Raw genomic sequence first — 16,978 nt, 5'->3', positions numbered from 1 at the left:
TACGTGTGTCGCCTGGACAGTCCACGCTACATCCTTGTTGACTGGACATCTACACTACATGAGCTGCTGTTCAGATCTTCACTTACCATCTTTGTATACATCTTTTCTGTATTGGAGTGGTAGAATCCTGCACAGATCTTTGTCATACACGTGGACTATGTCAGATTTGGTGACAGCTCTTGGAGGGAAGAAGGATCCTTCGGATGCACTGGAAAGAAGGGTTACAAATTAATATAATTATTATGGACGATAAAAGCTGTGTTGAGCAACCGCCAACCCGCATTGAGCAAGTGTGGTGATTAATGCTTAAAACTTCTCCGTGTGATAAGCTTTGGTCAGCAGTTGCCTACTGCGGTGTAGTGACGTCAGAGTACCCATACTTGGCACCAACTCTACTCTTCACGTGGGTGGCGTTAGAGAGAAAGAAACAAAGTTTTTATCAGTGATAGCTCCTACACAGTTTTACCTGCTGCTCGGCTCCTGTTGACCCTAATTTCATGGTTTTTAGCTCATATCTAGTTTTTCTCGATAAATAGTGGATCTGTAGATACACAATCATAATAATAATTTTTCAGTTCGGACCAGTAGTTCCGGATATTTTTTTAAAATGTCCGCTCGTTAACCGGCTTGGTTAACGAGCGGACGGATCACCTGATGGTAAGCAGTTGGCTATAGTCGATTGCTCGAACGATTGCGATTGCTGGTCTTTTGGGGTTTAGGAATTTAAGGGTTGTTCCGTGGGGAATCGAGGATTAGGAAGATTGACGACACCCGACTAAGGTACTACACATTAGACAGAAGCCGGGCTGCATTGCTCTCTGATAAACCTGAACCTTTTACCTATATACTACGATTGCAAAAGCGTGGAAATTATTGCAAACCCTCTTATGTAGAGGAGGCTCATAGTCCAGCAGTGGACTGTTGATGATGATGTTTTAACGGTAATAATATCAAGGCTTTCTGTTTCTGCAATATTATATTATGTTGTAATAGACTCAGAATGTCATAATGTAGTATGCTGTCATGACTATATAATTATATGTTTCGTATACTAGACGTCGTAATAGTTTTTTTTTCTTAAAGAGATTATAATTAGTAAATAGTTTAGCTTTTCGCCAGTTATAATGATGTTGTGTAACCGTCACGCCTTTTATCCCCGAAGCGGCAGAGGTGCACATTACGGCACGTAATGCAATTATACAATGTACAAACACTTTTCTCAATTTGTGTTATAAGTCCCATGTAATAGGGGTGAGTATATTGCCATATACTGCCCCATTTCTAGTCTCCGTGCTACTTCTGAGAAATTTTTCAAAAAACCGAAAATAAACTCATCAATATTTTTCATAACTGACCAAAGGCCTGAAAGCGAAGATTTTAAAATCTTCTCCGTGTGAGAAGAGGCATTTCTTTAATCACCACGCTTGCTCTTCTCATTATATTTAAGAATTCAAACTTAAGTATAATTAGAAATTATAAGCCCAGGTTTCCTTACGATATTTTCCTTCACCGTTGGTCAGTGGTGTCTAAATAATCTTAGAAAGTATATGTAACTCAAAAAAAATCACATTGGTACGGCATCGTGCATCGTTTACCGGCTTATACCTAATATAAAAAAGTCAAACTGTAATTACAAAGCACGGAGACTGTAATGGAACCCGATGTTTCCATAGGTTCACTCCCATTCACTCCCAATAATTACAACTCTGCCTACCCCTTCACGAAATAAAAAAGCCATGACATTGTTAAAATTATCATCGTAATATTTCATACAAATTATCAGATTTGAATAAATAACTCCACAAGACAACGACCTCGCGATATTTACGGAAACTGAGCACTTTGTGAGAGGATACAGCCATTTGCATTTATATATGTATTGTAATATCCGCCTTATATACTTATTATTACATAACATTCGTAATATATTGGCCTTGGATACCGTTATTTTAGTAGTAGTGCGAATTTTGAGCACTATTTCTTTGACTTAGCATCAATCCGCTTCATTTCTCTGCACGACCCTATGGTTGACTGTTAGAGAATGCCTTAAGGCATTAAGTCCGCCATTCACTGTTTTGTGATGAAGTTTAAATAAATAAATATTTCATTGAGCTTTTTTTTTTTGAGGGGGCCAAATGATCTAATGACTATTTTTTATGGGACAAGCCCGCCACAACCTCCCGTACCGCTGCAACTCCTGTGCACCAGGATCTACAGTAGATACAACCATGAAAACACCGGAACACTGAAGTTCGGCGCGTCCCAGGGACATGAATGACTGTCTTGGATCCCGCAACGAAATAAATCAGAAGATATTTTTAGAGGAGGAGAAAAAAGGGCAAGGCGAGAGCGAGTGTAAGACTCTTACTGACTAAAAACCACCCCGTTCCTACTCCTGCTTTTCGAGCCGGAGCCCCGGTAAACCCGCTAGGTTCTGTAGAGCTTAAAGATAAAATTAGCAATGCTAGCGCAGTGGTATAAAAAATTAAGTATAGGTAAGCTAATCCAGTTATGATCGGTCGCTTAGATCTGAGTGACGATGAAATTACCATGTTGTAACCTTAACTGACCTTATGTCATAAATAATATTATACAGAGTGTAGTTTTGAAACCACAACAAAACTCGGGGGCATGTCACAGTAGTCATAAATGTTCGATTTAAAATAAAGTTTCTGGTCAATCGGTAAAAACGCGGCTATAATAAATTATTTAAGTTTGGCAGTATTTCAGAATAATCCGTCAAAAAAAAAGTGTTTAGGGAATTCAAGTATTCAAGTATTTATTGCATCCATAATGTACACAGGTATTAGAAAATACAGTATTTAGTTACTTATTATGGACCCTGTCTGTTAATAATATCAAATATGTATTTGAGTTTGTGTGTGTAATGTCGCGTTTTAAGCTTGTTACATAACGTTCAAAATTATATACGGATTCCGTATTTAACAAAAAAAAAAAAAAAAATGGCCTCCATTTTATTATTGATTTGACGGGACTGAGAATCGATTGCCGAGTTACCTCCTTGAGTATTTCTCGGCTTCAAAACTACACTCTGTATATTTTTATATTTTTTTGCTCCAAAACACGTGACTGAGAACCTTCAGATTTATCGGAAAGTTTATCTCATATAATTATATGACACATTATGCCATTTTAGGGACATTTTTTATTGTTTTTAAATGATATTTTGTCGTAATTAAATGTAAGTTATGATTTTGCATAGTGTTTGTATGACATAAGATCTGATTTCCGGTAGTATGGTCAAACATATTTGTTACCACTGTTATTGTTTCTACGAATATCGTGGTACGACTAAGGAAATTGGTGTGGGAGAGCCATGCTTCGGCACGAATGGGCCGGCTCGACCGGAGTGATACCACGGCCTCACAAAAAACCGACGTGACACAACGCTTGCGTTGTGTGAGTGAGGTTACCGGAGACCCAATTACACCTCTTCCCAATCTTCGCAATCCCCGATTCCCCAACAACCCTTAAATTCCTAACCCCCAAAATGCCGGCAACGCACTTGTAACGCCTCTGTTGTTTCAAGTGTCTATGGGCGGCGGCGATTGCTTACCATCAGGTGATACGTCTGTTCGTTTACCGGTGTTCCATAAAAAAAGAAATATAGCCCTTATGTGAAGGATGATAATTACGATTTTCGCATAACTGATGAAATTACCGACCCCTTTTGGGGATTTACAGGCTAAACTAATATGTGTACAAAAATCCTTGCTTTTTGTAAACATAACCCCCCTTTTTAGCTTCTCCGTAGTCGGGTAAAAACCTTAAGTAAGTGTATTGATTTTCATGATGCAAAATATTGACTGACTGACTGACTGTACGGGATGTTGACGTGTCAACACGAAGCTTGGTAATTTGTTGTAGGATTTTTAACTTTGTTTTCTTGGTGTAAGGTTGAAAATCCAAAATAGGGATTGCTGTTTTCGTATGCAATATATTGTTAGCATGCTAGGTTAAGTGTTGTACGATTTTTAACTTTACAAGTCTTGATATAAGGTTCAAAAAACAGCATCACAGGTCTGCTGGCATCTTTAACTTTTTCAGGTAAATGACAAATATGTATATCGATTATTATTAATTATACTTAACATATATTGTCACAAGAGCCGTGACGTGTAGGCAGAGTAGAATGCATCCCAGAGGTATCGTAAACCTGACTGAGGCGTCTTTTCCTACAGAGATGTGCTATGCTACGTTGCTGTAGATACGTTAAGCTTCCACCAATCATATTCATTGATACACATAGCTTAGCACTGGTGGAATCGGATTCAGCTAAGCTATGTTTTTTATATGGAAAGATGCGTGCTGCTAATGGTTTCCCTACTATCGATACATCGCTTACTCGAACTGCACATCTTTCTCGCACAGCCATTTAGTATCAGTGAAAACGGTCACATAGTTTCACAGCTTAGACTTAGGCTTTATTACATCTTCGCCCCGCAACTACATAACACGTCTCTGGTGGAAAAGCAGGCTAAGGGACTACACATTTTCCGGAGATCGAAAGCAGGAGAAGGAACGGTGTGGTTTTTAGTCAGTAAGAGTCTGACACTCCCTTTTGCCTCACCCAAGGCGGGAGAAGTCAATGGATGATTTTCCCCTCTCAAAAAAAGGGACTACATATTTGACAGAGACCGGGCAGCAGCGTTCTCTGATAAACCTGAACCTTTTATACTGCGATCTTCAATCCTATAGTCCAGTGTCAACAGCTGTTGAATATACAGCGCGTAACAAAATACCCATATACATCAAGAAGCACTGAAGAATACAGGTTGAATAGAATCTCTACACAAAGTTTCAGCTTAAAATACGTTTAAAAAAAATTGGCACCAAATACTTGGTGTCACTCGCTAATTACGAAACGTTTCTTCTGTAAATCTGATCGCCTAGTACCTGTATCTACCTAATTTTATTTATTGAAAAAAATCATAACTTCGTTCCATGAAAACATGAGTTTAAAAAAAAACCCTTGCCGTATCGTTTGTTATGTAGTCTAGAAACCGTGTACTTGATATGTATACCCCCTTTTTGTTACACCGTGTATAGCATTACGTTTACGATATTATTACGTATCTTATTATCATTTTATCATGCACTTATAAGTTGTAATAATAATAGGGAAATGATGTGCACTTCTCAAGTGGATACTCCTTAGCAAGTGGTAGGTGCTTTAAAATTAATTAAACTATTTTCTACATACATAGTCGGCAACGCCCTTGTGATGCATCTGGTGTTGTAGTTGCATTTTTTATTTTTTTATGAAACACCGCAATCGATCAGACGGATCACCTGATGGTAAGCAATCGCCGCCGCCCATGGACACTTGAAACACCAGAGGCATTACAAGTGCGTTGCCGGTTTTTTGGGAGTTAGGAATTTAAGGGTTGTTGTTCGGGAATCGGGGTTTGGGAAGATTGGGAAGGGGGGATTGGGCCTCCGGTAACCTCACTCACACAACGAAACAGTTTTCTGTGAGGCCGTGGTATCACTCCGGTCGAGCCGGCCCATTCGTGCCGAAGCATGGCTCTCCCACACTTGAAGTTTTTGAGAGTGAGTGCCTTGGTAGAGGCGAGAGAGAGTGTCAGACACTTGCCTACAAGTGGCCGCTGCTGGACAAAGGCCTCTTCTCACAGAGAGAAGTTTTGAGCATTAATCACCACACTTGCTCAATGCGGGTTGGCAAATGGAATGGTATGGTATGGTAATGGCTGCACGGTTAGTGCGGTGGGTGGGCAACGGGTAGCGGGATAGATTCCCGTACGGAGCAACTCTTTGTGTGATCCACAAATTGTTGTTCCGGGTCTGGGTGTCATGTGTATGTGAACTTGTATGTTTGTAAACGCACCCACGACACAGGAGGAATTCCTAGTGTGGGGCAATGTTTAAAAGAATAAAAAAATACAGTGGGCACGTGTATGATCTATAATTAAGGTTTAAGGAAAATCTCATAGTAAACTATATAGGCATGTCGACAGTTGACATTTTAAACCTTTTTGTAGGAACGTGTAGTGTTTGTAATGATACATGCTGTTGTCACATATTTGCACATAATTACCCTTTGATTGTTTATGTCAATTACAGTGTTTAACAATCTATTTAAACAATGTTATGTAACGTCACGCCTTTTATCCCCGAAGGGGTAGGCAGAGGTGCTCATTACGACACGTAATGCCGCTATAAAATGTACACCCACTTATAACCATTTGTGTTATAAGTCCCATGTAATAGGGGGTGAGCCTGTTGCCATACACTGGACACAATTCCAGACTCCGTGCTACTACTGAGAAATTTTTCAAAAAACCGAAAAAAGTCCAGTAATACTTTGCCCGACACAGGAATCGAACCCGAGACCCTTTGCCCGGCAGTCGCACTTGCGACCACTCGGCCAACGAGGCAGTCTATTTAAACAACCATACCACTTATATTGTTCATTCTGTTGTTATAAATATGAGCCTATCGCTGTGGCCCGGAGGTTTAAGACGCCCGCTTCTCATACATGAGCAGGCTTTGAAACCTACCAACGGCAAGTACCAATGTGACAATTTCCGAGTTATATGTACTTTCTAAGATTATTTAGACACCACTGACAAACGATTGACTGCACGGTTGGCGCAGTGGCTGGGCAACTGGCTGCCGTGCAACGTGTCGCAGGTTCGATTCCCGCACGGAACAACTCTTTGTGTGATCCACAGATTGTTGTTCCGGGTCTGGGCGTGATGTGCATGTGAACTTGTATGTTTGTAAACGCACCCACGACACAGGAGAAAATCCTAGTGTGGGGCAACGTTTTATAAAAATCAAAGAAAAAAAAATTAAGGAAAACATCGTGAGGAAACCTGGGCTTATAATTTCTAATTATAAGTTTGAAATCGTAAACCCGCATTGAGCAAGCGTGGTGATTAATGCTCAAACCTTCTCCTTGTGAGAATAGGCCTTTGTTCAGCAGTGGCCAATGATTGGCGATTGACGTGTCAAATGTGTTTCCTGATGGGTATAACCTGGGTGTCTTCAAAGCCCGAGTGAATAGGTTGCTTATGGGCAGACGTGCTCCATCGTAGGCCGCATCATCACTTACCATCAGGTGAGATAGCGGCCAAACGTCGACCCATTTAATATAATAAAAAGGAAAAAAATAATAAAAGAAACCTAATCTTAAAGTACCTAAGAATGTAGTAATAATTCTAAAAAAAAAAAAAAATACGTCGCGTTGGGGGACCGCTCCTAATTATTTCTTACTTCTCTACGATTTTTTCATAAGTATCACATGCTTGGTGTTAACATTAACCCTTCGTATGTTTGGAACGTGGATCCACGCGAGACACAATGTGTTTTCTATCGTTGTCTTATATACCGCATACGAGAGGTTAAAGTAAATTGATGTTTGAGTACATAACTATTACGCAGAAAATAGAAATATAGCGGTGTGCAGTCCGTATTCATGCGGTACCCCAACGCGACGTATTTTTTTTTTTTTTAGAATTATTACTACATTCTTAGGTACTTTAAGATTAGGTTTGTTTTATTATTTTTTTACTTTTTAAAGGGAAATTAAGGTTTTGTGTCGGGGGTTTTTTAAATTTTTAATTTAATTTTTTATTTCATACTTTTTATAGGTAGGTTAGGTTAAGTTAGGCTTAGTATATTACATATACTTACTATAATTTCAATTCTTGTTAAGGTAAAGATTACATTCAAGGTCAAGCTCGTTCGCTTTGATTTTTTTTTTTTTATTTATTAATTACTAGTTTTTGTTTCTAGTAGGCTAAAGATTACATTGGTGCAGGTTTTATATTTTATAAAATATTTAATTTTATTTTAATTTTTTATTATATTTTTATTTTTTTATTTAATTTTTTATTTTGTTAATACGAAAAAATGATATCTTTCAATATTTTCTTTCAGTGCGGTTTCATTTGAGACCCCATCCCAGTATATTTGCAGATCTTATTCGGTTAATCTCCCGCTTACGTTACTTTCACCGCCCATAACTTTAAAACGGCTCAATCGATTTTCATCAAACATGTCTAAGAACACTCGCACATAAGTCCCCTTTAATACGAAAAAAACTAAATTGAAATCACTGCATCCGTTCGGGAGTTATGATGCCACAGACAGACAGACAGACAGACAGACAGACAGACAGACAGACAGACAGACAGACAGACAGACAGACAGACAGACAGACACGTCAAACTTATAACACCCCTCTTTTTGCGTCGGGGGTTAAAAAATAATAATTAGTAGACTTACCGTATATCATTGCAAGGCCGATCCTTCCAGTGTGGAAGGTGATCCAATCCATTGATCCTGTCCATGTATCCAAACCGATCCATCTGATGTTGCCCAGTGTACATCGTTGATACTTCGTCCAAAGTGCCGTTTCTCTGTGAAAGAAGAACATTTTTAATATTATTCATATCATATTCATTTATTTGCTTTTCACAATGTATGTTATGTACTGGATATTTTAGTCATACAGGTAAAAGTAACAATTACCTATGGACCTAGTTTGGGCACAGCAATTTTAAGTGTTGGAGAGCCATGTTTCGGCACGAATGGGCCGGCTCGACGGGAGGGATATTTTTTTTTTTTTTTTTTTTGGGACAAGCCCGCCACAACCTCCCATACCGCTGCAACTCCTGTAAGCCAGGATCTACAGTAGATACAAACATGAAAACACCGGAACACTGAAGTCCGGCGCGTCCCAGGGAAATGAATGACTGTCTTGGATCCCGCAACGAAACAAATCAGAAGATGTTATTAGAGGAGAAGAAAAGAAAACGATAGTTTCCACTTCCCTCGGTGAATTTAATGCAGGAGACAGGATGACTTAAGCCTTAAGGCACAAAAGAGACTGCACAACTGGGAGAAGCCCAGTCGCCAAGCACCACGGAAATTTTACTTAAAACTAAAATATTAAATGCTAATACTAAATGGGTCCTATGCGTGAGCTGTTATACTTGCTTCCAATAATAGGTATGGCAAAAACGCCTAAACGCACGGAAATTTGCTCGAGACTCCACAAGGTCCGTGTAATAAACTACACCTGATGAAACAATTAAATTATCCAACATAGTGTCACGCTCAGATTGCCAGAGACCACACTCCCAGAGTATGTGATGGGCGGATTGCTCATGTTGCAACTCCGCTGTCGAACATTGGCAACATGGTGAATCAACGAGTTTAAATGAGAACAATTTGCTTTTAAAGTTGCCATGGCCAGTAAGAAATTGGGCAACACAGTGATCCACCTCCAACCATGTCCTCTCCAGACGCTCATGCACGGATGGAAAGAATTGATAGAGGTGGCGGCCCTTGGTAGAAGATTCCCATCTACACTGCCACTCAGTCAGAAGTTCATCCCAGACGTCCGTTAAAGGCTTGAGCAATCTATCAATTTTGCTTCGATCACGTTGTGCTAGAAAGTTTGCGGAAAAGTTAGGTCTCGCATTATAGTACATGGCAGCACGTCGCTGCACCTCAAGATCGACTGGAAGTAGTCCCGCGAGCACAGGTAGGGCCTCTGTGCTAACCGTCCTATAAGCATCCCTCCGACCGGAGTAATACCACGACCTCGCAGAAAACCGATGTGAAACAACGCTTGCGTTGTGTTTCGTTGTGTGAGTGAGGTTACCGGAGGCCCAATTTCCCCCGTCCCAATCTTCCCAATCCCCGATTCCCCAACAACCCTTAAATTCCTATTCCCCAAAAGGTCGGTAACGCTTCTCGTGTTTCAAGTGTCTATGGGTGGTGGCGATTGCTTACCATCAGGTGATACGTCCACTCGTTTACGTCTGGTGAGTTCCATAAAAAAAAAAAAGGGATACAGGTGACATAAAATTAGTGTAAAATAAAACTCCACTTACCGCTAGAAGTAATCCCATCTGACTGTTCGGTCTCTTTCCTTTCGGGTAGAAGTAGTGAGCCAACATCACCAGCGGGTCGTTGTAGCTATAATAATAAAAATAAAGGTTAGAAAAACGTCTTATGTATCTCTTGACTATGAACCCTTGGCTTGCTTGGCTATATCTCTTGAGAGAGATATTAAATAAATATACGAGATATTTATAAGTATACCTAAATTTTGCGACAAGGTTTTAAGCTAAGCCATTTTTGTGGCCATGCAAATTAAATGTATATACAAAATTTCAGCTCAATCGCTCGAAGATATCTGCTTCAAAATTTATTTGCAAGATTTCACTTCCTGATACCATGGCCCTCACAGAAAACTGACGTGAAACAACGCTCGCGTTGTGTGAGTGAGGTTACCGGAGGCCCAATTACCCCCACCCCAATCTTTCAATCCTCGATTCACCAACAACCCTTAATTCGTAACCTCCAACGCACTTGTAACGCCTCTGGTGTTTCAAAATGTCCATGGGCGGCGGCGATTGCTTACCATCAGGTGATCCGTCTGCTCGTTTACCGGCTTATACCATAAAAAATGTGTGTCTCTTACCCAAAAACCAGTTCCTCAGCAGTGACATGGACGAAGGGTTTGGCTCTATCTCGATAGGTGATGGCCAGTCCTGACACCAGCAGGTTGAACACCCAGCTTCCAAGGTTTGGGGAGAAGGAGGTCACTGTCTGTAATAGAGAGAGAGAGAGATAGAGAGAGATGTTAATAAAAGGGGATAGGCAGATGCTTAATATACAAATTGTCGCTAAGGATATATTAAGAAAATGCTATTACTATAAAACAAAGTCTTTTTTTATAAGTCACGCCTTTGGTATTACAATTTTAAACAAGTGTTTTTTTTTATAAGTAATGTCTCGCCTATTATCCCCGAAGGGGTAGGCAGAGGTGCACGTGCACTTTACGGCACGTAGTAGGTAATGTCACTGTACAATGTAAACTCACTTTTCACCATTTGTGTTATCAGTCCCATGTATTTTAATATGGGGGTGAGCATTTTACTATCGACTCCGTGCTACCACTGATATTTTTTTCGAAACAACAATTTGTGGATCACACAAAGAGTTGCTCCGTGCGGGAATCGAACCCTGCTTTTTGGTTGAGGATAATGACGCCGTTAACTTTTAGTGATATTATTTTTTAAGAATAGCTCAAAAAATTCTAGTGTGGGACAGTTTTTTTTAAAAAGTGTAATGTGATAATTTTAAAATATTAGCAACTAGCATCTCCGGCAACTTTTGTTTCGCCATCACTGGTTTTCCCTGTTTTCCTGCTTTTGTCTTAATTTTTTTCTGAATTTTCTTTGCTATAAACCTCACGGAGCCCGAGACCTTTCCAACGAATTTAAAACCGTGGAAATCGGTTCGTGCGTTCTGGAGTTATAGCGTCAGGAAGGAAAACCCGACTTAATTTTATATTATAGACTAGCTACTTCCGCGCGGTTTCACCCGCTCTACTTGGCTCCCACTGGTCATAGCGTGATGTTTTATAGACCTTCCTCGATAAAAGCGCCATCCAACACAAAAAGATTTTTTCAAATCGGACCAGTAGTTTTTGAGATTATTGCGTTTAAGCAAACAAACAATCAAACAAACAAATTCTTCAGCTTTATAATATTAGTATAGATTACTTACCAGCAAAGGAATATTAGGCACAACCAGTTTCTGATTCTTGTCCACAGACATCTCCGGGACGAAGCGCAGTATCTTATTGTGTTGGTAGGTCACCGTGTCATTCTCGTGGAACTTTATGTTCACCTTCTCCATGTCTTCTCTGTAACAGAAGGGATTGGTTAGTGCTAGAATACATCTTTTTTGTTAAAAGTAGGACGGTATTATGCCTTTTAGATTACACCTTTTTTATTTCAAGAATAGGAAGATATCATGACGGGTATGTGGAGCTGAGTGCGACTTAACGAGTTACCGTGGCTCCGGTTCAAAGCAGGAGTAGGAACGGGGTGGTGTTTAGTCAGTAAGAGTCTGTCTCGACTCTCGCCTTGCCTAAAGCGGGAGAAGTCGTTAGATGACATTACCTTATTAGTAAAGTAGGGAACCAACCGCCATCAATATTTAATATACGAATTTAAATTTTTTATTCGGTAATATATCTAAAACCTTCTACTAAGTCTGAAAAATACAATGCTGAAAATCGCACTAAAATTGGTTCAGCCAAACGTAAAAGAAGCGCGCACAAACATACATATGTACATACAGGTCAAACTAAGAACCTACTTTTTTTAAGTCTTTAAAAAAACGTATAGCCGGTAGCTTCTTTTAAGGGGGAAAATCATCCAATGACTTCTCTCGCCTTGGGCGAGGCGAGAGGCAGTGTCAGACTCTTACTGACTAAAAACTACTCCGTTCCGACTCTTGTTTTTCGAGCCGTAGCCTCGGTAAACCCGTTAGGTAGTCCGCAGCTCCGGAATGCTGGTAACTACGTCTATAACACTAGAAGAATCGTGGTCTGGTACTGACAGAAGTTAGACATATCTGTCGACCTCTTCAACACATAAAAATCGTAATACATCTTAAAAATAATGGTCTACGTGACATAAAAAAAAACAAATGAGTTTATAGTCACCAGCTCATCAAGATACACTGTAATATCAAAAGGAGTTACAACCTTATTTTAAAAACATTAAGATTGAAAATCAATAGGACAAATGTGTAGCTTATAATGCTGTTGTTCTGTAAATGACAATACGCTGAAGTATCTGTGGTTTTTCTATATAAAAGGTATTCGTATGTAAGCCTCTTGTGTTTTTTGCAAAAAAGCATCTTAAGGCTATGTAAATACAGTGTATGTTTGCATTGATGTCTGGTGGACACTGCATTTAAGTTAAGTGTATTAGTTATTTTACTCTTAAACATACAAAAACTAAGTTTTAGGTGTATGGAACACGCAGGTAAACGTATCACCTGATGGTAAGCAATCGCCGCCGCCCATGGACACACGAAACACTAAAGGCGTTACAAGTGCGTTGCCGGCCTTTTGGGGGTTAGGAATTTAAGGGTTGTTGGGGAATTGGGGATTAGGAAGATTGGGAAGTGGGGAATTGGGACTCCGGTAACCTCACTCACACAATGAAAGCGTTGTTTCACGTCAGTTTTCGGTGAGGTAATAGTATCACTCCGGTCGAGCCGGCCCAGCAGTGTCGATGCATGGCTCTCCCACAATAGGGATGATGACTGGGTCAAAAATAAATGATTACAACTTTTCAATACAATAAAATATTCAAAAATAATCACACTCTCATTCATAAATTTGATGAACTACTTAATTTTCGATTTTTTCTAGCTAAATTTCTAGAAATAAGTCTGCTATTTGACGTAAAATCTGATGACGTCATAATAGAGTATTTCATACAAAGTTCATAGAAAATATCGTTTTTGACGTTTCGAAAAAAGTATTGATTTGACTATGTAGTAGGAAACATGCCTATTAAATCTATTGTCAAATCAATCGTTTAACAGATCCCCACTTCAGATCATGTTAAACCACCTTCTACCGTTCACACCATTATTTCGTCAGCTCATTGACAAATTGTTGGTCAACGCTTACCGTCAAATTTCCCCAAAGCCAATAGGTTATGTAATCGACTACATAATACCACTTATAATGGCTCTTTTGACCGACTAGGTAAGGTTTGATCACATTGGTTAAAGTTAAACGATAATAATATGATTCCCGATATTTGTAATGAGTTATAGTAGTAGTAACGTCACGCCTTTTATTCCCGAAAGGGTAGGCAGAGGTGCTCATTACGGCACGTAATGCCGCTATACAATGTACAGTTGTACACCCACTTTTCACTATTTGTGTTATAAGTCCCATGTAATAGAGGGTGAGTCTATTGCTATATACCGGGCACAATTCCAGATTCCGTGTCACTACTGAGTGAATTTTCGAAAAATTGTAAAACCCAGCAGTACAGCCCGATCCGGGAATCGAACTCGAGACCCATTCCGAAGAAGTCCGCAGCAAAGCAGGAGTAGGAACGGGGTGGTTTTTAGTCAGTAAAGTCTGACACTCCCTCTCGTCTCACAAGAGAGGATAAGGCATTGGATGATTATCTCCCTCAAAAGAAAAAAAAGTAACTCTCTGTGGTTTATGTCGACGATTTTTTATCAACTTAGCTCGACAAACAAGTAGACGGATCACCTGATGGTAAGCAAAGACACCCAGACTTAGGTACAAATACGAACAAGAGTAGAATTAAAAAAAAACAGAAAACTTCCTTCTTTTTTGAAGTCGGTTAAAAACGTATAGCGTTTACTTAGGTTGAATTACTTATAGCTAAGTTAGATGCAGTATAAATAATCATTTCTTCGCGTCATTGCGTGCAAAATCATTAGTTAGTTATGGTCATCAAGTGGCCATGATTACAGCTGATGATCACAGAGGAAGTAATAGACTACCGGTTCTTAATCAAGGTGACAAAATAACTCTGAGATCTTTGTTTTTTTGAGGGGGGAAAATCATCCAATGACTTCTCCCACCTTGGGCGAGGCGAGATCCCTCTCGCCTCACCCAAGACTCTTACTGACTAGAAACCACCCCGTTCCTATTACTGATTTTCGAGCCGGAGGTAACCCGCTAGGTAGTCCGCAGCTCTGGGTCGGGCATCAGCTCTACTGGGCCCCATCTGTGGTAGTCTGATGGCTCTATGAGTCAGAGCGATACCTACTATTAGAATTCTTATATGCTTAGACTCTATAAAGTGCTGTTTCTCATAATCCCCACGTTTGGTAGACGGTTTGAGGATTATAGTCAAGTAATAGATAAGCGAATGCTATTGCTAAATAAAATATACAAGACATAAGTATTTTACTACTGAACTGAGCAATTTAGCAAATCCCCATTTTGAATGGCCCAGTAATCGAACCTAAGACACTATTCCTCGCCTATCCACTTAACCCTCTACAGACTTAGCTGGTATTCAAATTATGTATTAATTTGTTCCGTTTCCTAACCCTTGAAGTTAACCTTGAAACGCCATCAACTATGTGACATTGGGTCTTAAGTACCAAGGTTGAATATGTAGCGGAAAAACTATTTTTCCTATTTCCAATAAAAATAATAATAATGATTTAGTACTTGTCTATACTTCTATCTTATTAATCTTACTAATATTTTTATTGTAACTTTCGTGAGACATAATAAATTAATTATTATGTTATCGGCTTACTCACAGTAGCAGCGCGACAATCGCCGCGTCGTGTGTCGCGGAATGCTGCTTATGAATATGAGCCTCTTGCATGGCTTGAAACTAGTCGAGTTCCTCGTCAAACATTTACGCGAGTAAGACATAATAATGAATCTTACCAATATTATAAATGTGATCTTACAGAAAACCGACGCTTGCGTTGTGTGAGTGAGGTTACCGGAGACACAGTTACCCTCTTTCCCAATCTCCCTAATACCCGAAATATCCTAAATTCCTAACCCTCTAAAGGGCCGGCAACGCCCTTGTAATGTCTCTGGTGTTTCGGATGTCCATGGGCGGTGGCGATTGCTTACCATCAGGTGATCCGTCTGCTCGTTTACCGGCTTATATACAATGTGATAGGGTTGAGACTTCTAACCCGTTAAGGCTGAGTACTACATCTAATTTTATCGACAAAAATAATAATATGGGGGGTTGAACCCCTAATTGAAAATATTGAAAAATAGTGATTTTTTCGGTAAAAATAATTCACAAATGATTTTTTTAACTCACCAAAACATTATCAAACATATGAAAAAAGTAATGGGTTAGTTAGCCAAGGTTATTAGCTACCGTTTGTCGTTTTTTTTTGTTTCTACGACGCATACAACCTTTGATATCCATAAAAGTAAAGAAAATATTAAAATAGCCATAACTTTTAGGGGAGGGGATTCGACCCCTTCGACCCCCGACTTTTGTCGATAAAATTAGATGTAGTACTCAGCCTTAACGGGTTAGAAGTCTCAACCCTATCACATTGTATAATAAAAAACGAGTAAAGCCGTGGGATAGCTAGTATAGACATAAAGTCAAAGCCAAAGCATTTATTTTAATTAATCCTAAATTAGGCACTTTTGATACGTCAAATTGAATTGTCCGTCAGTCTGTCTGTCAGTGAAGCTAGCTCGTTCCAAAGTTTAGCTTCCATAATATATTTAAAGGTATCTTTAACTTAACAAAAAGAAAATATCTATTAATATAAATATGACAATTACTTGGTTTTTGTTATATGTATTGTTACTTATATATAAATTATATAATTGTATTGTAATGTATATTATGTATTATATAAGTTTAACGTAAAAATATCAGTTTTTGCTAATATATGTAATATGTTATAGGCCAGAAAATCAAGGATTCATTGGAAAAAATTGTTTGTGACAATACGTATAGGACAAAAACAAAGCCTATTTATATATAGGTAAATACTATAGCTTTTGATAGGCGCTTCGCCCGTGTTTTCGTGGGATAAACATGTAGCTATACAGTGTATGTACCTACTAGGAATGTTATGAACAAAATCTATCTATCTATCGATATGCGTAAGTGGTTAGTGTATTTTTTTTATGGAATAGGGGGTAAACGAGCAGACGGATCACCTAAAGGTAAGCGATCAGCGCCGCCCATAGACACCCATAATACAATGCCTATATGTTATTCCAGAAAATAATCTACCCCTGTTCCAAATTTCATCCTGATATCTTCAGCAGTTTTGACGTGATTGAGTAACAAACTTACACACAACTTACAAACTTTCGTATTTTTAATATTGGTAAGAAGACTCAACGTCATACCTTTTTATCTGCAAAGGGGTTAGGCAGCAAAGTGGGTGTTACATTGCATTTGTGCACCTCTGTCTACCCCATCGGAGATTAAAACAATGACGTCATGTAATCAGACGAAAGACAAAGTAAAAACAATCCCTTTTCCAAAAAAAAAAACTCATCATTTTTAGTCCATCAGTTTCGTAGTTTTTATGACACATACAAACAAACAAACGACATTGTCATTGTATATAATACGTGTATTTACGTATATACAAATGACTACAT

The 16,978-nt window shown here is 39.1% G+C and overlaps 1 protein-coding gene across 2 annotated transcripts in view; it reads right to left on the bottom strand.

Moving 5' to 3' along the window:
- Window positions 1-16,978, bottom strand: part of LOC118280249 (scavenger receptor class B member 1) — a 271,827-nt gene that overhangs the window by 145,965 nt on the left and 108,884 nt on the right. For both annotated transcript variants that reach the window (XR_007706557.1, XM_035600180.2), the window contains exons 5-9: window positions 11,575-11,713; window positions 10,484-10,611; window positions 9,891-9,975; window positions 8,275-8,408; window positions 87-208 (exon numbers count right to left, since the gene is read on the bottom strand). Coding sequence is in view for 1 of the 2 variants with exons in the window: in XM_035600180.2 (XP_035456073.1) it covers window positions 87-208; window positions 8,275-8,408; window positions 9,891-9,975; window positions 10,484-10,611; window positions 11,575-11,713 (608 nt within the window). In the remaining variant the exon portion in view is untranslated. The remainder of the gene's footprint in view (window positions 1-86; window positions 209-8,274; window positions 8,409-9,890; window positions 9,976-10,483; window positions 10,612-11,574; window positions 11,714-16,978) is intronic.

The sequence above is a fragment of the Spodoptera frugiperda genome, chromosome 21, assembly GCF_023101765.2.
Source record: "Spodoptera frugiperda isolate SF20-4 chromosome 21, AGI-APGP_CSIRO_Sfru_2.0, whole genome shotgun sequence".
NCBI lineage: Eukaryota > Metazoa > Arthropoda > Insecta > Lepidoptera > Noctuidae > Spodoptera > Spodoptera frugiperda.
This window is presented reverse-complemented; position numbering and strand designations above follow the sequence as displayed.